This window comes from Lichenostomus cassidix, chromosome 1, assembly GCF_008360975.1.
Source record: "Lichenostomus cassidix isolate B80296 chromosome 1, HeHo_3.0, whole genome shotgun sequence".
NCBI lineage: Eukaryota > Metazoa > Chordata > Aves > Passeriformes > Meliphagidae > Lichenostomus > Lichenostomus cassidix.
This window is the reverse complement of record NC_139479.1, coordinates 94,873,171-94,898,365: the sequence shown is the minus strand read 5'-3', so window position 1 is coordinate 94,898,365 and position 25,195 is coordinate 94,873,171. Positions and strand designations below refer to the sequence as shown.

Sequence of the window (25,195 nt, the reverse complement as noted above, 5' to 3'; positions counted from 1 at the left end):
TCCTGCTGTGAAACCTCAGTGAAAGCCCTCTGCAGTCACAGCACTTCTCCATTTCCACACCCAGCAATCTGCTTCTCCTTCTACAAATCCCACTGCTCACCACTGCTCTTTACCACTCAGTCTTTATGCCCAGCATGCACACTGATCTTAGCACAGCTGTCTTGTTCAGTATTACCTAACTTCCAAAATCAAGATCAGGCATTTAGTAGATTCAGGGTTTTTATTAGTTTTTCCATGTGAACATTACAATTTATAATACATCATATCTAGTTTGACCTCCAGAATGAGTCTAATTTAGTACATCATGGTATTAGTAAAAACAAGCCTGATAAGTGGGCTAAACTTCCATCTAGTATCTTCATATCCTTCAGACAAGGCAAGCTAGAATGTCAATCACTTTACAGACATTTAAGTAGTGTTTTCCAAAAACCACCCAGCCCCAAATTAAACTAGGAAGCGAATACAATTTAAAGCAGGAAAGATTTGGTCGTTTCCCTCCCCCCAGCAGAATTTTTAATTACCAGCTATAGTTTTGCCTCATTACAGTTTTGGAATCTCAATTAAAAATCCTGGAGTCTGTCGGGATGGAATCGCGCTGTCAGTGGCCGTGTTCAGGGGCAGATCCCTAGCGGTATCCGGGCCCGGGCTGGGTGTAGCCCTGCGGCCCGAAGGGAGGGCGGCTGCGGGCGTACGGGTTGGGCCCGCTGGGCGGGGGGGTCATGGTGCTGCCGGGCGGCGGGGTGAAGCCGGGCCGCGGCTGGAAGGTGCCCGGCGCCGCCTGCGAGCCGCTGTAGGCGGCGGGCTGCGAGGCCTGCGTGGTGTAGGGCTGCGGGGGGAAGCTGCCCGCCGGGTACTGCGGCGGCTGCTGCGCCGGCAGCTGCTGCGCTTGGCCCGGGAAGGCGGCGGCAGGGGCCGGGGCGGCCTGGCTGTAGGCCGGGAACTGCTGCGCTTGCTGCGACGGGGGCTGCTGCTGGCTGTAGCCTGCTGGAAAGGCAGAGAGCAACGGGGTCAGAGACACTAAGGAACCGTGCGTGCCTGCAGAAAGACCTCGTGTGTTCAACGTGCACAGTGACAAACGCAAAACAATGCGGGAAGCACAGAAAAGGCAAACCAAGCGTGAACTGCGGGTTTTCCTGCCTTTCACATAAGCGCACGGCCGGGGGTTTGGTGCACACCGTGGCAGCACAGCACACTGACAACAGTTACTATAAAACAGCTTTCCTGTGACTGACGAGAAATAAAGAAAAAAAAAACCAAAACCAAGTAGTCTTTTCCTTAATATCACATGAAAAATAGTCTTCATTGGGCAAATGAGGCAAAATTCAACTCTTCCCAAATAAAACCTCCAAATTAAACTGTCATGACAATACTCTCAGGGTTTAATGTAAGTCATACCTTTGGTTAAATCACATTTGTTTTCAGTTCTTTAGGGTCAAATATGAAAAGGTTGTGTAGAACAGAATACTTCAGCACAAAACTTCCATTTACACATGTCCCAAATTTGATTTTTCTGTATAAAACCAGCTTCCAAAAGGAATTTCTCTTCTTGAAAATTTTAAAATGGGACAAAGTCATTTTATGAAGAAATAGCTACTTTTATACATCATGAAACACACCTGCAGCTACTTGCAATGAAACCTCTCCAGTGACTGGAATCCTGTCAGCATTAAACACCAGACACACAAATTATTAAAAGTGCACAGCCCTAAACAGAAAGAGTAAGGGTAAGAATGCACTGGAGTAAACTCACCTTGAAACTGGGATCAAAATTTACTCCTGAGACAAACCTCTGAAGGGTCCATTTTTACTACCATGTATACATAGCCACTGTTGCCTAGTAGATCTACAAGAGTGGGAAGGGATTCTGCTCTTGGAGAGACATGGGTTTGAAAGGAGAATACTCATGGGAACTAAAGCAACACAAAAAAATCGTGTGACTCAAGATCTTCAAAGGCTGCTGTCAATAGGTCCTAAAAAACACCCTGTTTCTGAAGATTAGGTTACTTGTAAACTAAGTTATGAGAAACAGAGGTACCCTATTAAGTTTTTGGTGGCATTTCATTCATACTTGACAATGATGTTGATTGGAATGCAAAACTCACATTGCACTACAGCTTTCACAGGAACATCAGCAAAACAATGCATTAGATGATGGTAGGATATGTCTAGAAAGCAGATTGGAATTTGTTTGCTTCCCCACTCAGTTTTTAAGCCTAGAGAGTCAGACAGACCCTTCTATTTCCAACAGGCTTGTTACCTCTTAAATTAGGCCTTAGCACATCTGCCTCTGCATTCTAATCACAAATGTGGGGGGGAGTAATCTGCAGGGAACAAGATACCATTTAGACACTCAAACCAACTAGCTCTCACACACAGTGCACAGGAACAAGGTCTGAGGGACAAACCTTTAGTCCAAGTATTCCAGGGTTCTTACTCAAGCTAAACAAGAAATTTCTCCGTGAGCTCTGCAAATCTTCTCATCTATATAAAAATCAATGCATTCCCACTGTGCACCAAGAAAAGGTCACACTAGCTCTGAGTCACTTAATGGGAGTCTTTTGTTTAGTTTAAGGAAGATTTTTTTAAACAAGGAATGATAAATGCTTTGTATCATTTTCTAAAAGTATTAAGCAAAATGCAATTTGTTACAGAATCTACTCTTACAGGTTCATCCCTAAACCTCGTCTGGATTATGATTCCCAGCATATACTATGCATTCCTAGATGCCAGTTGCTTCTAAAGGAAGCAACTGAAAGTTCTGAGGTCAAGTTTATTCTGGGTATACACAAAAGCCAGCTTTTCATATTTTGCTGCACATACTGCATATAAACCACTAGTGCACTAAAATATTCTTCTGCTAAAAGTCTACTGGCACTTTTACTTGCGGTTATCAGCAAAATCAACAACTAAAAAAATACTATCACTTGAAAGTTTCTCTGGCATTTACAGTATTTGTAATAGCTAAGGATTTACTGAATGACAACTACATTCAGTAAATCTATGTTTACACCACTAAATTTTGTACATGGAGATCATTCTAGATGCAAGAAATAAGGGCCATCTTTAGACAACTTTGATATTTAAGGAAACTAAATTGGGATGTTTAATCAAATACTTGCTAGAATCCTATGACTGCAGAAGATAATCCCAAAGGCTGCTCACCCTTTAGGTGATTCATTCTGCCTGCCTTTCTAACAAGGCATTCTGCTGATTACTAACGAAGTCCGCCTTTGGTCACAATCAGGTAGGACTGTGCAGAACTTTGACTACATATTACCAACACAGACAGCTACAGTGCTCTATTCCTGGCAATTTCTCAGTTGTGCCAGTTCACAAAAGGAACAGAGGCACCTGGGCAGCTCAGCACCCTGACATGCCCCACGGGGTCAGGAACTGAAGCTGGCAGGTTGGGCACTGCAGAAGAGGTCCTAGAGCTGAGCTGCTGCTGCAGAGCTGCTTACCTGGGTACTGCACGCCGTACTGCTGCTGGGGCTGAGCCTGCGGCTGCTGAGCAGGGTAACCAGGCTGCTGGTACTGCTGATACATCTGACCTAGGGATTAAAAACGCATTTCATTGAAGCCCAGTGCCCTGGGGGATTACAGGAACAATATCCTGACAGCTCAACATCACGGAAACAAACCCAATGACATCCAAGTACAGATTTTAGTTTCTGAAATGTGTTGTTCTGACTGAATAATGTTTATCTAAAGAGTTCTTACTGGTACGTGAGGCTCAGTATTGCACATTTTCAGAGGCTGCCAGAAGCTATGCACCTTAGCTAGCACTACCCTCGTGGGTAACAGACCAGGAATCTTTAAACATCTTCATAACTGCTCCAGAACTTACACTGTAAATTAAAGTACTTCAGAAGTTAAACACGTCCTCAGATTGTCTGTTTAGATTAGGTTTTTAAGACCATTTCTGCAACCAAGTACTGTAAGCAGAGTGGTACATTATTTATGCTAACCACATTTTCCAGATAAGTCATCCATCTCTTAGCATTGCCAAGTTTTCTTAAGAGACCCAGAGGTATACACCCAAAGCAAAAATAAAACCATACATTCTGAAGCTTGGGTAGTCCAAGTCAATGCTTATTTTTCCTATATTCACTGTTTTCAATTTCTTGGCCAGAAGAGGCAGAATATTTGTTTAGACAACCTATGGGTCCTGTTGAGGCTTTATGCTTCTGCTGTTTTTCAGTCTAGTAAGTCACGGTCAAAGAACAAAACCAATTATCTGCCAAAACTAAAGCTTAGCTGAACTGGAGCAGACATGGAAACTTTACTATTATGAAGTGTTACTGTACTATTATTCATTCTGCAAGGACTAGGAGACTGTATAAATAGACTGTAAACTCTATCTTCAGAGCTGCATGCACCGAGACAAAAGCAGCTCAACTCTGCTCCAAGTTCTCCCAGACAGACTCCTGTCCACACTGATTTAAAGTAACTCCTTATTTCTTCTTTTACCTGCATTATTTGCAGCTCAAAGGAACAGTATTTTACACTCACACTAAGGTGTTTAGAATACTTTATATTGATGCAGTCACTTAAAATATTATTTGGTGTATGATTATTGTGGGATGATGAGAGTGCTAAACACAAGGCTTGAAGATAATTTAAGCCTGTTAGCTTGATAATTAAGAATTAGAATCTCAGAAAGTATGTTTTCTCTTTTGTAAACTCATTTGACATGGGGAAGTTCTGGGAGAATAACCAGCAGGCTGCCTGTCTTGGAATAAATCCCTACAGGCTAACATAGAGACCACACTGGCACCTGCTGGAAATCCCAGGTAAAGGATTATCAAAAAACAGCATAGAGTTTTACTAAAGGTTTCTGAGAAGGTTTGCTCTCTTCTCCAGGGCTGAAGGGTTAGTGAGGAACAGAGAGGTGTTCCAGTGCTGTTCAAGAAAACATTCTTAATTTACAGCCATGAATACAGGCAGGGATCCCATGGGTCCTCAAACACAAAGTTTTCTCTCTCCTTGGATTTTTATTCTGGATACTAGATGAGCTACCGCATTGGTGTCTGGTTTTGTACTTAGCAGTGCTTATGGCAGTGAAGGATCTGCCAGCATTTACCATTGTTCCCCTGCACTGAAAAAGACTCTTAGTCTGATTCAGAATAGAGACCATTTATATATATTCATACAACATTCTTTTCCCTAGAAGATCATGAAGTGCTTGTGGGACTGAGATTTTACATGTATTTCAGCAAAGATTAAAAAAGCATCCACATCTGCACATAATTGGTTCTTGTGTGTGTTCAGGACTGAATTTGGTGGTAGAAAAGCACAGGCCACAAGACACAGTGCTGTATTGAAGAAACATATTTGTTGGATTGATTTAATTCAAATTAGTGAATTCTGAAAACTTCTCCAGGGAGGCAAGCCCTTCAGAAGTATCAGCACACAGAAGTGAGGTGACTTGGTATTCACATGTAACAACAACCTAATAACCAATTATACTCACTACAGCATCCTTTATTGGCAGAGAATGTCATTAAAAAATAATCCCTGATATACCAGAACGACTGACCATGACTGGCATCACCAGTTTACTCATATCTTCAAAATACTGGGAAAATGTGTGGAAGAAGCCGAGCTTGGGGCGTTTTGGGTTTTTTAAAAAGTGTACTAATAATTTCAAACTAGTTTCAAAACTAGTTTCTAACAAGAACCTGCTCTTCATCAGCAGTGCCATTTATGTGAGTCCATTCTGTTGAAAACCTAACCTTCAAAACCTGTCCAAAGTTCTGGCTGGGCTACAGATCTGTGGGAACAGCACAAGCCCCCAAATTACCACTGGACTGAGGTGCTATCAAACCTCAGTGAAGCACAGAAAATTACTCCATGTTTCAAAGGAAAGTCTTTGAACACTTTGGAATAAAGTTGGTAATAGCACCTACATTCCCCAGCTTTGGTAAGAGACTGCTGTTTACCATACACATACAATGCATAGCATAAGCAATCCTCCTAGTATTTCTAATGAACAAAGACAAAAGTTACTTCTGATCTCTTCCCAAAATCTGAACCACAGAGTGAATCAACACTTAAAACACTGCAGTACCAATAATAAAAACTACATAAATTATAGACCAAAGCCTTTGTAATTAGTACTGTTGCACTGTATTTTTTTTGATCCAAGTTTAGAAAAATCACTGCATCTACTCTGATACATGAGCCTAGACAACTTCTTCCCCAAGAAGGATGAGTTTTACTGAAACAAATACCTTTTCCCCTTCCCTGGTGTTAGCAGCCATACAGGATTCCACACTAGTGTTGCTAGGGCTTTTTAAGTGTTTCACTGTGTTTCAGTTCTAGCTTAACAGCAAAACTTAAAACTTCATACCTTGCTGTATTAAACTGAAGTAAAAAAACTATGCTCATAAAATTCAAGTCAGTAGCTGAGAATATGATTTTCTGGCTAATATAAATTTTCTGCCAACAGAAGGCCCTTTTTCCCCCGAAAGTAACTACTATACATAAATGCCAAACTGCTCTATCCTTAGGCTACAAAGATGTCTCTTGCTGTAACACTTGACTAATACGCAAAAAAGGCTGGAAGCAGCAAAAGAAGTGTTTCATAAGCTCCACTGTAACCAACAGTATTCATACCTCTTTAAATATTATACATAACTACCAGCTTTTCAAATACTCTGCTCGATCAAAATATTACTTATTCCCTTCAGGCAAGACAATCCAAGTGTCACCCTCTCACAAGTGTCTGAGCAGTCCATCAGTAAAGAAAGCATCAGTGGGCTCTCACTTGTGCCTACACCAGCACAGAAACAGCTTTATGTTATTCTTCATAGGGAGGTGGAAGTAGCAAAGCAGGTTATTTCACAGTTTAATCCAGAAGCGTGCAGGTCTGAAGGCTCAGTGCACTGAGAAAATAGCAACAGAAAAAATGATGCCCAAATGTAGGAAACCTCAGAAAAGGTTAATTTTGAGAAGTCAAATAGCATGTTAAAGGGCATAGTGCAAGCAAATCTAAATACCAGAGTTAAGACCTTAAACTTTAAAGGAGAGCCAGCTGAGCTCTCAGGATTTACACTGGAACTACCACGAATTTAAAATTGTTTAACTTGACTAGCACAGAACCAAGAAAGCAATGAAATAATGGTTCCAGTCTGTTGGATAGAAATGATGAGTAAACAACAGTTTTAATGCATAGTAGACAAGTCTACAGACTGTTAGTTGAGTGAAAGCTTGACACAACACACAGTGTACAACAGGAGCACAGATGCAAGCAGGAAACAGTACCACGAAAACTCTCATGTTACACCACTCGCCCTTTCAGACGAAGCCACTGCTCCACCTGCTGTTTCTGCACCGCACAGCACGGGCAGTGAGGACAAAAGCTGCTCTGCCTAGGGGCAAACATCGATTTGCAAGGTGGTATCCACTTTGGGTCTGCTCACTGAAGGCAGAAGCAGACACCATCCTGAACAGTAGAAAAGCACGCTGCTTACCTTCCACCTGACCCGTCTGTGGCTGCGTGCTGGGGTAGGGTGGCTGCTGTGCCTGAACCCCAGGGGGATGGGCTGCAGAAGAGGAAGAAGCAATGCTGTCTGGCGTTCCTGATCGCTCTTCTGCAGGGGCACTGGGTGGTCCTAGAGGAGCAAGAACAAAATACAGTATGTGAAATGAACAGAGTTGGAGTAAAAAAATTCTAATACAAGACCACTCCCTTGAAGTATTTTTAATATTTTTTTCAACTTCAGATTTACATCTGTGTGTTATAGCCAAGCTAAAACTAAATGTATATTTGCACATCTAAACTTCCATTTGAAAATATTTGGGGGGGGGGAATTTTCCACCTGTCTCTAGGTCACTCAAATTTCATCCTTTTGAGGAACCTGACTCACTTGTGAGATAAAACCCTTCATAATAGCATATTCTTTTCAACAGCTTCAAGTGTTCACTTTGCACACACACACTGAAGACTGGCCACATTTGCACTTATGTACCTATTTTTTCTTATCTGAAGCAAAGGCAAAAGGTACATGGAACTATCCAAATGGATTAGCATCTTACTGTGAACCACAGGACCAGTCCACAAAGTGTTTTACTAATAGTCAAAAGGCATGTGAACAGAAAAGCTCCAAATAGATGTTAAAATCACACTCCCAGACAGGATATGGCAGGCTTCAGTCTACAAGCAACTGTCGGCTTTGCTAATTCTGAAAATATCCCAGTTGGCACCCAAAGACAGCATGGAAACAGGGAATTCAGATTTTCTCTACCTTAGTAAAAAGTTCTGAAATACATATGTGAACTAATACAATATACTACAATTAAATGCAATATATTTTGTTAGAAACAAAGGGAGCTTAAACCCCAGATTTTTCCAACTGTATGAATGCTATGAGACACTACTTTCAAACACACACTTAAACACAAGTTCTAGAACTGCTGCAAATTCATTTGCAATTTTAAGAATATTATATTTACACAATATAAATATGCATCCAACAAGCCCCTAATTGTGTTTTCATGCTAACCTTGTTAGGGTAAATTAAATCTGCCTGCTTCTTGATTTGCATTTATATACATAACTGCAGGATTACAGCTTTAAAAATGAGACTTTTTACACCCTGCTTAAATGGTCCTCTGTGGAGTTCTTTGTACGTTCAAAGAATGGTCAAGTCAGTTCACTCTCTCAGAAGAATTATGGAGACAAATATTGAAGTATCACTGATGCTGTAAGCAAAGCATTAACTCACACAGACAAAATCACTCCTTCCCAAATTAGCTCAAATTTCCTGCCCGTTGTACTTCACTTGCTATTGCTTACTTGTTCAGGTAACCCACTGCAAGTTTTCAAATACCATCAAACTTTTTTCTGGTTTGTGCAATAACCACACTGTGGCAATACCCAACATGTGCCATGGAAGAAGAGATCACACAATAGCCCTGGTCCACAGACTAGTACCTCACTGTCAAGTCAACCACTGTCTGTGGGTACAGCTTTGGATCCTGCACAATCACAATCACACAGTGCAGATCTATTCCTTTTACTCCACACTTTTGCCACGGCAGCTGTACTGGAGAAATAAACTCCAGTTGCTACTGGTTTGCTCATCTGTATCGTTACTCCACACATCATATAAAACTCACCTGCTGTGAAGTGGAGAGTACATAGCAAATCCTGTTAGCTAACAGCAGTTTCATTTTCATGTTTCAATGCTACATTAAACCTTGCCAGGCCCACAGAGATTCTGTGCAAAATCACTTCCCTATATTCTGCATCACACTCCTTATCACATCCTATATTGCTTTTCTAGCCTCAGTTACACTGTCTCAAGCTCACTGCATTCAGTTTAGTATAATCAGTTTTCATATGCTTAGCATACTACTACTAGGGCCAACAGTCCTCCAGCTCTTCAAAAATAAATATAATTCACATCTTACTCCTCTGTATTAACTGTAAAAAAGTTGACTCTCTTTACTTTAAAATGAAACAGAGAAAAGGTGGGGTCATACAACACATTCTGACTGACCAAAACAGCAGAAGCAGAGGCTGAGTACACAAACCGCAAGATCAAACCCTAAAGCAGAGCAGTGAGTTCTTCTATCACTGGCAGGTACCAATTAAGTTAGTCTACACAATAGCTTTAAATAATTCAAATTTTAAAAAATTTAATTACTACTACATTTTCTACTCCAAGCTAAAACACAATGCTAAAATCAACAGCAGCATTTCAATATTTTGTATACAAAAGTTAGCACACAGATATAACACCTTAGAATTCTGAGAAGAAATAGTGAACATAGAACACAGGTTAATACATCCAAAATACAAACGCTTTGTTACCAATCAAAACTGGAGTCATTGATTATGAACAGGTTTAGCTTTCCTTTTCATCAGCCACATCCTTACCTGACACCTGATCATCTGTCAAGCCAAAGGCTGACATGACATTCTTGCTGATTTCCTCCTGGTTCTTTAGCGGATCGAATGCAGACATGCTCGCTGCTATAACTTGAGTGGATGGCTTAACATTAGCGTCAGCAGCAGCAGGTTTTTCGTCCCTACCATCTACAGCATCTACAAAGCAAAACGCCCAGTTACCAGCTCTCCAGAACTGAAACACCAGCACACACATACATTGCACTACAGCAACCTCAACATTGCAGAGTTGGGGGGTTTTTTTAAATGTTTTAACTGTTGAAATGTGCACGTCAGGGTAACAGTGAAGAATCGTGGATGTATCTGAAATCTGAAATCTGCTTCAAACAAATGAACTGCCGACAACCAATACAAAATTAGGAAAATGTAATGGACACGTTCCAACTTATTTCACTGTTTTATCAACTGCAGTTTCTGGTTTGTACTCTACCTTTCTCCACTAATTTTTCCTAAGCTGATAGGTGAAGTTTGTATCTTTGCAACTATACCCGTGACTAAATTGCTCAGAAATGCCTTACCTAATAGTGCCACGTCTTCTGTTAAAAACAAACAAGTACAGATAGATACAGACTGGCTAGTTTTGTTTACACTCTTAGATCATCACGCCAAACTCCCTCCAAGTAGTCTGTAACCAGAACCCACGGTATTCCTCTGGAATTAGTAATTGCATGTATTGTAGGAACAGGGATGGGATTTTTTTTAAGCAAAAAAAAAGCAGTGAAATTTCAAAGTGTAAAATACAAAAGCAACATTTCCTAAAAGGCAGGCTGATGTTCTTGGTTCACCTCTTTAATCAGAGCACTGTACTTCATGACTCTGTGTCATTATTTTGTGTCCAGCAAACCCAAAATCTGTAGTAAAGCACACTGAGATATGTTTGCAGTACAACTGCCCTAAGCTAGGAGATCAATAGCTCAAAACTGCAAGAATAAGTGTTTCTTTCCCGTTTTGCCCTCCCCCAAATATCCTTTCCCACCCCTACCTGCACCCTCATGCTGCTTACCCTGAGACAGCTCTGATGCTGGTCTGAGCTCAAAATGTGTGGATTCAATTTCCTAACCTGGCAAAAAAAGTGGATATAATTTTTGCTGAATTCACTTCTTACTGTTTTAGTGAATCAAACTTGCTTAGCAACACAAGATAAGCACCAGAGCTAGCCCAAAGTAAGCAGAGGGACTACTCAACTGCGAGCAAGAACTCTTCAGCAATAACAAACTATTTTTGGCTGAAAGCCCCCTCAAGACACTGCTGGGGTTCACATGTGTTAGTTACAGTGTTTGCATACATTGCAACAAAACCTTGGATTCTGAAGTTCAATTCCTAAGTTAGTCCAGTGCTTTACTCTAGATACCTTGAACAAAAATTTTGTCTCTGAAATAACTGAAGCATTAAAAATTAAGTTCTGGGCCATCAAGCAACACTTAAGAATGATCCATGTTTCACTCTGTTAAACAGCACACCACTCTGCAAATCAAAGCAAACAATTCTTTGCCAGGCTGCCTACCACTCTCAGGCAGATTAGTGGAAAGCCCTGGTTCCGCTGGTGGTTCTAAACAGTCCAGTAAACGATTGACTTTATTGCGAAGTTCTATCAGCTCCCGGCGCAGGTACTTCACCTGGTTAGATTCTAGGGGTCTTGGTTGTCCATTCACTGCAAAACAGCAATTAGATAAATTAAAGACTGTAGTAACACCCAGCTTTGATATCCAGTTTAACATGACAAAAAAAAAAAAATCTCAAGTTTTACTTGCTTGCAGCATGTTAAATCATCTTTTGTGGAGTTTAAAGTGACAAAGTTTAGTTCACACAGACTGAACTCATTCTGGAGCTTACTGTTCCTTTAATATAATCTCAGTTCAGCAAAAGCTACAGTGCCAAACTAAAGTCCACAGTAAGTTTCTGCATTGTTTACTCATTTCCATGAATATGCCCTGCATGGTGCAGTGGTCCTGGAAAGCTGCCACTTTAGAACTAATGCAGCAGACACAACATTGCTGCAATTCTAGAATAAGGTCTGTATCCAAGTTAAAGGCAGGTGCTGTTCCTTGGAACTGTGTGCCAAGTTACCTACAGTAGTTTGAAAATAAAGAACTTTTACACAAAGGCCAAAGCATAAATGTTAAGATCTATTCAGCTTCGAGCAACTAACACTACTTTGGAGCAGTGTACCAGTAACACTGCTAGATGATCATCACCTTCAAATTCCCATGCACCTGTGAAGAAAACCCAACAAATGCTAGAGTCTAAGATAACACGGAAAGTAGCACTAAGGAAGAAAAGAACCACTGATCACATGTATATGTACACATGCCAAATCTTTTGCGTAATCTTATAAAAAGCAGTAGTTTCAGTTTCCATGTCTCATGAAAAACATCAAGAGAAAACAGATATCATATATTAATTCAGCAGTTTTAGCTTACTGATTTCATTTTCTTCACCTTCTGAGGTGATAAATTTAAAGGTTTTTGCACCTTCCAGTGAAGTCCACTGTGCCTGAATTTTAATAAATATTATTTAAAACAAATAGAAAAATTCTATACTTACCAAACAATGTCAGCTTAAGTATCCTACTGCACTGAATTGCAAAGGAGAGATCTGAGCTATCAAAAATTGTTATAAGATCTCCATCTGAAAAGAACAAGAAAAAGTTACATTAAAATCAAAGCCTATGACTACTGAACTTCACATTAGGACAGAAGTGTTTCTCCATTAGTGAAAAACTTTCCCTGTTTAATTGTGAAGTCACTAGAAAAAATGTTTATATTTTAGTGCAAGAATCAGTGTGCAGAGAAATAGTGCACAGAAGGTAAGACAGAAGCATGACTGACTCCAAAAGGGAGTCTTCTGACATTAGCCCTTTGATCTGTATGTTTACATATAGGATGAAATATCAGAGCAAAGAGTTTTCCAAACTCTTGTCTGGAGACAAGGACACAAAGTCCAACACCATAAAGAACAATGCTACCAGTTAGAAGTGAAATGCCTGTGCCAAGTGGCTCCAGAACTGTGCTGTTCATGAACAGACAGGAGTCAGATACAAACCCAACTCCGTTTTTAAAAACCAAAACACAGGTGCTGACACGGTAAAATTTCAAATGTCTAAAACACTTCCTCAGGTTATATTCAGAGCATATGAGCTGCAAGACTATTACCATTCCCTTGCTGAAAAATAAAGTTCATGTGTAGAAGTGAATAGTAAAGACATCTATCAGCTTTAACATACAAGTAAGTATGAAGACAGGAAGATGCCAAAGCAGTTAGAAGAAAACTCTCTCAAACAGGAAGTTGACATGAAGTCACAACTCTTAGGCATGGATTTCTTCCATGTCACATGTCAGAGGATCCTAATGAATTTGCACATTGCCATCAGCTACGGGAACTATATTAGAACTGGATGGAATAATTTATTCTTAAAATACAAAGACGTATGCACAAAGCACTGATCACCTTTAATTGTACTAATCCTAAAAGAGATACCAAGTTCCCATTCAGTCTGGTCTCTCATGATTTTTGAGTCAAGAAAAGCTACATTAGCAGCTTTGCTTACTCGACAAAATCACAACTAACACAAGACTATTGTCTTTGGCAGGACAGATTTTCTGGTGTTTAACATTGAACAGGTTATTAATAGCTTAAATGACCCCAAACTAAGCAGTGCAAAGGAAAGGGTAGGAGCACATTATCAGGAAAGCATGTACTGGCACAAGGGATAGCAGGAACACTTCCTGCCAGAGTAGTTTGATGACTGGGAGCTGAGGTGAAACACCATCTAGTGAAGTTTCACCTTGAAAAGCAACAGTGTTTAGACAAATGACACACAGCTTGGAACAAAACCAACTCCAAGCTGCCCACATTCCCCCCACAAAACACTGTAGTCAAGGGGGCTCTGTGGACAGACACAAGAACATGTTTCCAATTACAGATTACTGCCTAAAAACTCTGAATGTATATCAATCCCTTACACACTAGTGACAAGGGCAAACTCTATTCAAGTAACAGTTAAAATTTTCAAATTAATTAATGATTCAGTATGAATAGTCACAAAACACATGATATCAAGTCAAAAACACCTCAGAATTTACACAACTACATATTCTAATTTTGTCATACCTGACTACAAGTAACATCTCTGCAATGGAAGGTTTTCTTAAGTATATTACTATTAATAAACACCTCACACTGCCTGTCAGTCTTCAAACAGAGTTCTTTCTAACAAAAGTACAAATACTAATAAAGTGATGGCATATAAAATAACTTTCTCCAAAGATCTTTTTATGTCCTGTTTTTCACTTTCAGAATCTCAAAAGACATCTCTTGATAGCAGTATCAGTCATGGATTCTCTGAGTAGAGACTGGAAAGTCTCCAGAAATAAGGGCTCCAAACCCCACCAGGCAGCCTGCTCCAGTGACACACTGCCCTCCTGGCCAAAACTCACACTCAACCTCTCAAACTGTGATTTCTGGCTGCTGCCATCCAGTGCTGCTGCAAACAGTTCACATCCAATGGTCTTAGCAACTCCCCCTCAGCTGGAGGCTGCTCTGAGCTCTGCCCTCAGCCCCCCCTGCAGCACAGTGAACAAGCACAGCTCCCTAAAGACCACCTGCACAAAGCCCCTCCCTGTCCCCACCCCACCCTGCTGGACCCACTGCAGCTTTTCCAAGTCTTTTTGTCATGGAGTGCAGACATTAAAAGTGAGCACAGACATGCAGATTCACCAGTGCCACCTCACCAGTGTCAGGAAGAGGATCATAGTATCTCTCTTCGCCACTATGTTCCATAACAGGACTTAGACAATCAGACCCCAAACTTTATCAAAGTCAAACAGATTTTTTTATAGTTTGGCAGTAAAGGGCAGTGGGATGAGGTGTGTGTTCTCTCCAACTAAAACAGTTTCTCCAGCTCTTTAGTAACCTTTCCTAAATGCTGATACCAAAATTCACTGGTGTCTTTAACACAAAGCCCTTCTACTCCTTATTTATCTTAGTAACACACTAAATGATAATTGCTTCTCTTGTCAATCCACAACACTGGCAAACCATCCTTTCATAGTCTTCTGTCATACCAGTCAACACTCAGATTCACTGCCTGAACAAAGATGTATGTTCTAAACAGTCTATCCTGCACAGTGAAATGAAAATGCACATCAATACACATGGATACATGGATTAATGTCACCCAAAAGAATTGGGATCATTCCATCTTATTCTGTGTCATCTATTTTAACCTTTAGGTTGAAGGCATTAAGAATAATGAATAAATATTCTATTTTAAATTGTTAGCAGAAAAAAATGGCTTTGAAGCACCAAACACAGAATCTTGTTAGATGCATAAAGTCAGTTCTATGATTCCTATTGACAGCCATCAAGTTATTATCTGAGTTGAGCATATGCTAGGATTCATAAGGTATATGTCAAGTCATAGAAAAGTCTGACAATGTAAGTACACTAGATTTAGCAAAAAAAGCTTTTCATCTTAAAGAATGTCAATGAAGCTTAATTCCTGTTACCATTACATAGATAGAATTACACAATGTTAATTATTTTCTGGTGGAAAATAAAACAGACTTTCCTTTATATTCTCTACTAATCTTGTTATTTGAAGAACTATCTTTCTCATTTACAAGGGACACAGCTTTCCCTCTCTACAAGTTCCCATCTATCACATTCTCTGCTATGTCAATTACAATTTTTTTATCTTTCTATAAACTAGTGACTCCCTCAACTAACCACTAAAAGGTATTTTAGCATTAATGCTGCATCACCATGATGCAGCATTAGAAATCTGCCTCATTCCTTGGCCCTGCTAGCTGTTTCCTCATCTACTAAGCTTCATTACTACTAGATTTATCTACCCTTACATTTCTCATTTACTCAATTTTTAAAAAAACAGAAACAAAACAAAACCCCAAACAAACAAAAAACCACACTACATCAAAATGCAGTTTTCCTTCACTCTGGTAAATCTACCAAAGGCTGAGAGATTACTGACTAGAACAGCAGCTTGAATACATGCAGTATGAGTAAACAACCCATCAGCAGCTCTGACACAGTGACACCAACTTCTATTACAAGGTAATGAAGAACAAGAGCAGAAATGCCAATCTCACACTACACAGTTCTGGTAAGACTGTTAAAAACACAGTTCTCTGTTTTAAATTCAAGCATAAGTTAAAAAAAGGAAAGTTCCTATTACTGGTTCTATAGGGGCTTTTAGCATGTGTAACTCAGTAACATGGTGTGCTTAAGATGCAATTTCACTCTTTGATTCATACAAATTCACTGCTGACAGTCCTCATTAGTTTGCTTGGGGTTGGGTTGGTTTTGGTTTTTTTTTTTTTGCTGACATTAGGTTTTACATGTTTGAGAACTTTAAATAGGACATGAAAATTATTTCACATCTAGCAGAGCAATTTCCTTAGCTCAGGAGTTTGAAAGATGCCCAGCTTGCATATAAAACTTGACTTGACACAGCCGTATTCAACCTGAGACTTCTTTTCTCTGGTAATTAATAAAACCACCACATAAACCTAAACATAACATAGGAATATGGTGGGGTAGATGAAGCATTCCTTGAATGCTCAAAGACTGTGCACGTGAATTTGGAGAAGGCACAGATGGAGGTTGTGGAAGTAGTGGACATCCTTAGACCAGTTTAAGGTATCTCCTTGTAACAGATCCAGACAAGCATTCCTGCAAGTCTGGGGGAATAAAAAACAAAACAGAAATAGATAAAATGTATATATTCCAATGCATCTAATGAGTGAAACAGACTTAAAGAAGAATCTTAGCCTAGTTGAAATGAAGTTAAGGATATCACAGCTCTCACGTGACAAGCAAACGGAAGCCTTGTTAACTTTTCCCTTGATCACTTGTAACTACCTCTGATATGAACAACATTTACATGTTTTTAGTAGTGATGATCAGCTAGGATAACACACACAGAAATCACAGCAGAATTGCAGTACATTCTGTGTGGCTGGATGCCAGGTACCCACCAAGGCCACTCTTATCACTCCCCTCCACAAGCGGCCAGGACAGAGAACATACAGTGAAAGGACAAGATATGAGGTAAGGACAGGCAGAGATCACAAATCAATTACCATCATGGGCAAAACAGACTCAGCTGGGGGAAATTAACTGAATTTATTACCAGTCAAAATCAGAGCAGGATAATGAAAAATAAAATTATCTTAAAATCACTTTTCAACCCCTCCTTTTTTTCCAGGCTCTATCTCTTCTTCCCCCAGTGGTGCAGGACACAGGGAATGAAAGTTACAGTTTCTGCCACTACTCAGGGAGAAGTCCTTTCCCTGTTCCACCATGGGGTCCCTCCCACATGAGGGTCCTCCATGAACTTCTCCAATGTGAGTGCACCCCATCAGCAACAGTTCTTCAGGAACTGCACCAACGTGGCTCACTTTTCCACAGGGTGCAGTTCTTCAAGAACAGCCTGCATGAGTCCTGCCCAGGGTTACAAGTCCTGCCAGGAAACCTGCCTGAGCACATGCTACTCTCTGCATGCTCTGCAGGTCCCTGCCAGGAGTCTGTTCCAGCACAGGCTTCTCATGGGGTTACAGCCTCCTCTCAGGCATCTATCTACTCCAATGTGGGCTCCTCCACGGGCTGCAGGTGGATCTTTGCATCCCCATGGACCTCCATGAGCTGCAGGGGCACATCCTGCCTCACCATGGTCTGCACCATAGGCTGCAGGGGAATCACTGCTCTGGTGCCAGGAGCATGTCCTTCCCCTCCTTCTCCACTGACCTTGGTGTTTGCACAGTTGTTCCTCTTACATATTCTTGCTCCTCTCTTCTCTGGCCACAATTACATCTGTACCTTAACCGTTTTTTTTTTTCCTTTTTAAATATGTTACCACAGAGGCATTACCAGCATTTCTGATTGATTCAGCCTTGGCAGCAGTGTGTCCACCCTGGAGCTGCCTGGCTTTGGCCTTCCCTGTAGTGCCCCAACTACCAAAGCCAGGCCATGCAAATCCAACACAATTCTGAGACGAAGAAAGTTAAAAGCAAAAGCAGGAAGTGTCTAGACTGTGAAAGACAACCAAAGAATGGAACTGTAATTACTGTCTCCATCATCCACCATTATGTTATTTCGAGTAAAACAGAGACAGTAGTCTACACTAAAAGCCCCAAAGGACTATACTTAAAAAATGGGGAAGAATGCAAAAAACCCGAAGTAACTAGAAGTTTTAACCTAATCAAAAAGCATCCAACCTCCTTTCACCTTTCTCATTCCAGAAAGAAAAAAAAAATATCTGATAAGAGGAAAAATGAAACTACCACAGATCCACTGAGTGCCCTCTCATTAGAGATCAAGAACCAAAATATTAGACCTACACTGCTTATCAATTTTTGATAAGCAGCATCTCAAAGGATTCAAGAACTTGAAGAAATTGTCTCAGGGTCATTCAAAGTGAAATTTTATTGCTTAGATGTATGAATAAAAGTTATTTGACATTTTAGGTACCACAGGCAGCAATAAAGTTTCCTAGTGCTATTAAGAGAAATTAACCTGAATGCCTCAGTAATGCAGCACTTTTTACTTTGCAACAGCATCATTATCACAGTCTATAAGAGACTTCGGATTTTATCACTTCATTTTAGGTTTCATTTTATGAACACCATCCCTCTGTCCCAGATTAACTAATTTATCCATGCCCCACACTGACAATCAAAGAGAACAAACCCCCAGTCACACCCTTCTGTCTCTATGCATCTGAAATATGGCTCTCTTCATTCTGTGGAAGACCTTCTTTCTTGAGGTTGTGTTTGTTTTAACACTGATGATTGATCAGTTCTTTGGAACAATCAATGTCCAACAGATTCAAATGGTCACACAGAGGAAAGATAACTTTTAGTATGTATTTCAAGTTAAAACGTTTTTCTAATCTCTACTGATGGAGGGAAACAATCAAGAATTACTACTACATAAATCAATTTTTCAGTCTTTTAAGAGCTTATGTTAGGTCACACATATTTATTCTCTTTTCACTTTCAAACCCACTGAAAACTCAAAAAATGGTCAGTTGAGTGAACAGAAGAGAAACCTGCAATCAATGTCTTGCAACAGCAAAAATGTACTTTCAGAGACAAAAAACAGAGGAAATGCTGTTAAGAGAGAGTAACAAGAGATACAGCCTCTATTGTCTGATTGAAAAGATTCTACAAGAAATCACTTGCACTTGCCCATGGCACTGGACAATTCTGAAAGGTAAATTTCAAAGTCTATCCACAGGTAAATCATATCAGAGCAACAGTAGTCAATTAAACCTCAACAGCAGTATTTAAACCTTACCTTCATCTTTATATTTTATTGTGACTTCATCATTGCTCAGAAGTTTTCCTCTAAAAACTCTTTGCATCATTAGCACCAATTCATCATAGGTGATATCTTCATTATGAATAGGGATTCTCCTAATATCTTCCCCAAGCTGAGCTTTGATGATCAGCTTCCCACTTAAGTCCAGCTGCCCATTCATGGTGGATTCCTTATCGCCTGCAGATCTGTTAGCAGCAAAACATTAAAAACATTTCAGAAAATTGAACTGTTAGTTATGTAAATCTATCTGATGACAATTCCGAAGCTTTACATTATCACCTTATCTGATTACTTTTACATGCCCCCAATTATGATAAGAGAACAAATAGCACTTTTTTTTTCTCATTTAAGAAAAGACTGCCAGAACAAATATCTCAACAATTACAGGCTGTAAGGTGGCTTTACTAAGGGGATCAAGCTGAATCATGCATTATTTCTTGAACAAATAAGTGCAGAGCTAAACATTGGTTTTATCACATGGATGATCAGAACTCACTGAGGGCTCTGATCCACTGAGAAAGGAAGATACACAATTTTTTACTTTTTAAAAATTTTGACTGAGTTATTTTAACCAACATTTTAGACTTTTAAAAGTAGCTCAATAGACCACAAATCAGCTACCCATTGGGCTCAACACATGGTCAAACAGTCTGTTACGCTCAGTGTTTTAAGAGGTGAACAACTGCTCCAGCTCATTAGGAAGTGCAACAAAGCCATCCTGTGTCCTAGCAGCATATACTAGCATATACTTGTTATATCTTTAACACTTTATAGAAAAAAAAAATTTAAATTACCACTTTGTATGAAGCATCTCTCATTTAAAAACACAAAGGCCTTACATCCAAAAATCTGAAACTACAGCAAAGTTACTAAGAGGAATGAGAGGGGAAAAAAAAACCACAAACAAGAGATAACCAGATACTTAGTCAAATGTCCCCTCCTATTTTCACTGCTCTGGACAGGGCCAAAACAATAGATCTGGAATGAGGAGCAACTACAGAAGCAGTTATCTTAACATCTGAAACACAATTACTGGAGATCTTAAAATGCAGGCAGCCCATATCCAAATTAAGATTTCTATAGCCACATGCAGACAAGAATGTTGTTCATTCTCTTCTGCAAGAAGAGCTCTTCTTGGAGATAGGCAGGTATTTCTCCTTTACCTTTAAGGATGTTATAACACAGTGCTTTATGAGAAAAATGAATTTTGCTACAGTCAGTCTATTTTTAAAGTACTGCACTGAAAATTAATTCTTTCCTACCAGAACCTAGATACTCAGCTAAAGTCTTTAATACATTCCTTGATCCACCTGCATATACTTAACTCTACTGTTTCAATGACAACGTTCTGCATTAAAAAGATGCAGTATGATGCTATCTTTAGATTGCAATTAAGTTTCTGGGGAGTTTGGTAATTAAGTTAACATAAAGCAAAAATTTCAGGCAAATCCCTTTGTATAGCCCAAAAAGATACAAGCAATTATTGAACAAAACTCACTCTCCTCACCACACATAAGAGGAGGTAGGTGGATACAGTCTAATTGCAGGGAAAAGGGACCTACAATTAACACAGCCACGTTGCTGCTGAGGCACTGTGATGAAACAGTGAAGTTTATAGTATTGTTAGTGCTCACTAATGCATTATTCATGTTTTGCAATATAGGAGTCTTGACTCCAGGTACATCAACCCAGCCTAATTAACTTTAAATTAGATTTAAAAGCATAAGGTTTTGCACAAGTTGGTTGGTTGGTTGTTGGGTTTTTTTTTTAATCTAAGCATTAAAAAATAAAACAGTATCAACCCACAGGTTTCCTTTCATCTCCTTCCCAAAAATACACATTTATCATTACCTTGTCTGTCTTAGTGATGCTGGATTATTGGACAGTTTCCCACCTCACTTCAGGACAGAGTTAGGATAAACCGCCATGCACTATCAGTGCCAGAGAACAGTAAGCTGAATCAGAAAAGAAACATATTTACAGTCACACTTCCCTAGAATGACACAATTCACATCTATCCTTCACTTTAGAACATCTTAGTGCATATACCCAATTTAAAAATCCTTGGTTTATCCATAATGTAACAATCATATTTACACTTTTGAGTATTGTGGAATTTGAATTCATCTAAAACAGATCTCGAACAAGACTTTTAATTTCATAATAAAAGATTACTTTTTCTAAATTTTCTAATGGCCTGTAGGAATTCCTAACAGTAACACATTCCTTTCCAGGACAGTCATCTTCCCCAAAAGCCTCAAAACATGCATTCGTATGGCCTCCATTTTAAAGCCCTAGGTTAAGTTAGAGAAAATAAACTTTGATTGATTTAATTGTAAAAAAAACTGAGACGTGCATCTCTTAGCTTAAGGCTCAAGCCTCTGTGGTGTTAAGTAGTGGTGCCTTCAAAGACAGACCAGACAGCAGTAGGATAGACTACCAAGAGGAAAGGAGCCACTTTCCCACAAGAGCCACCAAACCGGGCAAGAAGGAAATGCATCAGAAAAATACAACCACTTAAAAGTACAGCTTAAGATTGTGCTTTTTGTGCTGGACAGCTCATGTGATGTTTATCTAGCCCACCTGTTTATTCCAGAAGTGCTCAATGCCCAGAGCTCCAAGAGATGATTTAGCATAGGGAACAGCCCAAAAGGGAACAGACCTGGCTCCTCCCCCTGACCCCATGGGTGTACCCTACTAGCACTCTTCTCTCACACGCACAGCCAATTTCAAACAGCCACAATCTGATTTTCAGATGATTCACTGCTAACCACAGGAAAATAGTAGGTCCCCTTATCCACATAAAGCTGGGCTTCCCAGCTCTCCTCTTTCAACTCAACTGGAAGATACAGCACGAAGGCAGAGAACAAGCAAACCCCAGAGAAGCCAAAAAGCTACTCTGCTTCTCAAAGGTTCTGCTGCTCACCTCATCCTGGGTATGAAGTGTTCCCCTTTAAAAAGGGTTGTGCCTGCTCCTGACAGCGAGAGGGTGAGACCGTTGTAACATAGTAAGCAAGTGAACAGGAAGAGACTACTTTTCTGATGCCTCACTCATGTTTTATGAAATGAGTAAGGCATGAAGATAGTGCCCCTTTCACCCCAGACCTGTTACAGCTCCAGGTAAGTTTATTGCTCTGCACAAATACAGGATCCAGATAATGCATCTAAGAGTCATTTAACCAAAGAGTTAATTTAGCTACCCCCTCATGTTGTTTAAACACTGGAGCTGGGCACTGGGTTTGCTTCTTCAGCATTACAATACATGCAACTCAGGAACTGTTAACAGTGAGAATTGAACCTCACCCGAAATTCCTAAAGATACACATTTTGGTAGACACAGCTGAACTCCTCTGGCCTTTCAACAGCTTGATCATGTCATTTGTATCTTTGTGCAAGGAAGGGAGCTACGTAATGCCTTATTTACCAGCATTACTCACAGAAACCTGCTATCACTGAATGAAAAGCTAGCAGGAGAATGTTTAAATGCACTTTTTTTGTTTGGTCCAGCTGTTCTCCATTCTGCTTGAAGGTATCCAGGTTTAAAGAGACAGACTCTAAACACTGCAGCTGCTTGCAACTGTTACAGAAAACTATGTGAAATGTTCAAATTACTGAATTACACAGCACTCAAGCTTTTTGCCCTCACAGTGACACAGCAGAATGGGTGACTCCATTGAGAGAGTTTTTCAGAGAACACATCCAGAATGCACACTAATGAGCTTTTTACCAGAATCAGTGTGTGTCTGCTTTCCTGGGGCAGGGTGGGATCAACCAACCAAAAAATATTCATGTCTCCACGTTTCAGATTGAAGATTGCTTCCTGCAAGAATCACACTGACATCTTTCTAACCTTCCCGGTGTACCACATACATTTTGCAGGTACAGACTTTCTGTCCCCTCCTGGCTCACTTTCTATTCACATCATGCACTAATCTAGGTGGTGCATGTGGACAGGGACTGTCCAATCTGGGCCACTCACTTCAGGATCCCCTCTAAAACCAGCATCTCATCACCACGTTGTATTTCACTACCCTTTTTGCACAGCAGCAGGGAAAAACAGCCTTGCCCAGGTGAGGGAAGGACAGGCACGCCTGCTTCAATTTTTCCTGTCCAAACAGGGCTGAGGATCAGGGAGAAGCCGACAGAAACACGGACAAGCAGGACTGCCTCCCAAACGCCACTAGAGAGAGTTTTCCCAAGACAGCTGGGGGGTGAAGCGAGGGAGCAGAAAGGAGAAGAGCTCTTTTCGGTTTCCCCCAGTTCCCACACGGGCAGGCCCGGCCCAAAGCGGGACAGAAGTCACGGCCATTCTCTGCCGGGCAATGCGGAGCCGGCAGGTCCCGCGGCTCCCCGGGAGAGCGGCTGGGTGACCCCGGGAAGAGCCGGCCGTGCGAGGGAGCGCTCCCGGGATCTCCCGCCGCCCGGGCCCAGGAGGCCGCGGGGTGCTCCCCGCCTCCCTCACCGCGCCCGGGGCCACGCCAGGGGTCTCCCGGCCGCTCCGCCAGGGGCCGCGTCACCGGGGCGCCGGGGAACGATGGGGGAGGAGGGGGTGCTCGGCTCGCCCCAAACCCACAGCCGCCCTCACTCTCTGCCTCCCTCCCTCCCGCCGCCTCCACACACGGCTGCCCCGGGAGCAGCCCCCGCTCTCTCACCCTGGTTTCTGCGCCGTGCCGCCGCTGCAGCCGCCCCGCGCACCCCGCGGATCCCGGCACGGCCGCCGCCGCCCGTACGTGGCAGGGCAGAGACAAGGGCCGGAGCGAGGCCGGGCCTGCGCGAGCCGCGCGCCTGCGCTCCGCCGGCCGGCCCGCCCTCCGGCCAACATGGCTGCCGCCTCGCTCCCGCCCTGCCACCTCAGCGCTCCCCAGCCAGCCCGCGCTCCCTCTGAGGGCTGCTTGTCTAATGCCAGCCTTGGCCTTCGCAGCACGGCGGGGCTCGGCGGGAAACGGGGCCTCAAATCCCCCTGTGCTTGTTAGACGCCGCCACCTGCACACGGGAGGGAGGCATTCATCCTCGGATGGTCACATCCTGCCATTCGCTACTATCGTACTAACATATTCACCCACACACTCTAATGTGCGTACGAGAGAGGTGCCTGTGAAGAGCTACCTGAAGCAGAGCTGTGCTTAGGTACTTCCTGGCGTTAAAGATGCCTCTGAAAAGACACCTTTTCCTTTAATATCTTAAAAAGCAAAGCTTCCAAATAGTGCTTTCTGCCGGGACAGGAAAAATGTAGGAGTTGTTCGATTTTTGTATTATTTGTCCTTGCTGAGAGCTCAGTCCCTGCCTAGAGGAGGGTCCAGCTAGCAGTAAGCAGATTGAAAACGGAGTGAGAATTTGAAATGGAGGCGACAAAAGATGAACACGATACAAATTTTTAATTCCAAGCATTTCAAAGAGGAGGAGGGGCATGGCTCAGAAGGCTTCTCTGCTAAATGTTACAAAATATTTAGAAATAATTTGGGCATTTTCAACGGAAAAAAATCCTTGCTTTAAAAATTGTAGGAAAGATCTTTTCCATGGACTTTTCCGTCCATTATACTTTCTGCCACTCATATTTCATACCTTTGTACTGGGGGTTCAGTCCTTCTCCAATTCATTTCTTTATCAAAGCAGTGTTTCCAAAGTGGTGACAAGAAACTTCATGATCCCTGAAGCCCACATATCACAAACAGTACCAAAGTTCACTACACTACGAAGATAAATATATTCCACGTGTAGATAAGAGCTGAACTATTGTTCCTGTAACCATTTAGCGTATAACCTGAAAAATATAATTTTACTTTGTTCCATTTCCAAAATTAGGATTCCCTAGACGAATGAGAAAAAAGCCAAAAAATGTATCATTTTCTTGGGGGGAGGGGGGTATGCTGAAAATGCTTCATATTAAGCAAGACACGTTTGGTGTTGGCTATAACAGCATTTTATTCACATCTTAAATAC

At 41.2% G+C, this 25,195-nt stretch overlaps 1 protein-coding gene across 6 annotated transcripts; it reads right to left on the bottom strand.

The window, feature by feature from the left end:
- Positions 1 to 201: 201 nt before the first annotated feature.
- Positions 202 to 24,924, bottom strand: TFG (trafficking from ER to golgi regulator). Of its 6 annotated transcripts, none has more exons than XM_085072215.1 (9): positions 24,818 to 24,924; positions 21,107 to 21,210; positions 19,232 to 19,440; positions 12,461 to 12,544; positions 11,421 to 11,567; positions 9,887 to 10,054; positions 7,476 to 7,616; positions 3,462 to 3,551; positions 202 to 984 (listed from the first exon to the last, which is right to left on the bottom strand). In XM_085072215.1, exons 3-9 carry the CDS (start codon positions 19,413 to 19,415, stop codon positions 626 to 628), a joined length of 1,173 nt encoding a protein of 390 aa, XP_084928341.1. In that variant the 5' UTR covers positions 19,416 to 19,440; positions 21,107 to 21,210; positions 24,818 to 24,924; the 3' UTR covers positions 202 to 625. The 6 variants fall into 6 exon arrangements, with proteins under 6 accessions (XP_084928341.1, XP_084928332.1, XP_084928349.1 ...); XM_085072206.1 differs by lacking the exon at positions 24,818 to 24,924 and adding an exon at positions 23,908 to 24,058; XM_085072223.1 differs by lacking the exon at positions 24,818 to 24,924 and adding an exon at positions 23,908 to 24,058 and having other exon boundaries at positions 202 to 981.
- Between the last annotated feature and the right edge of the window lie 271 nt (positions 24,925 to 25,195).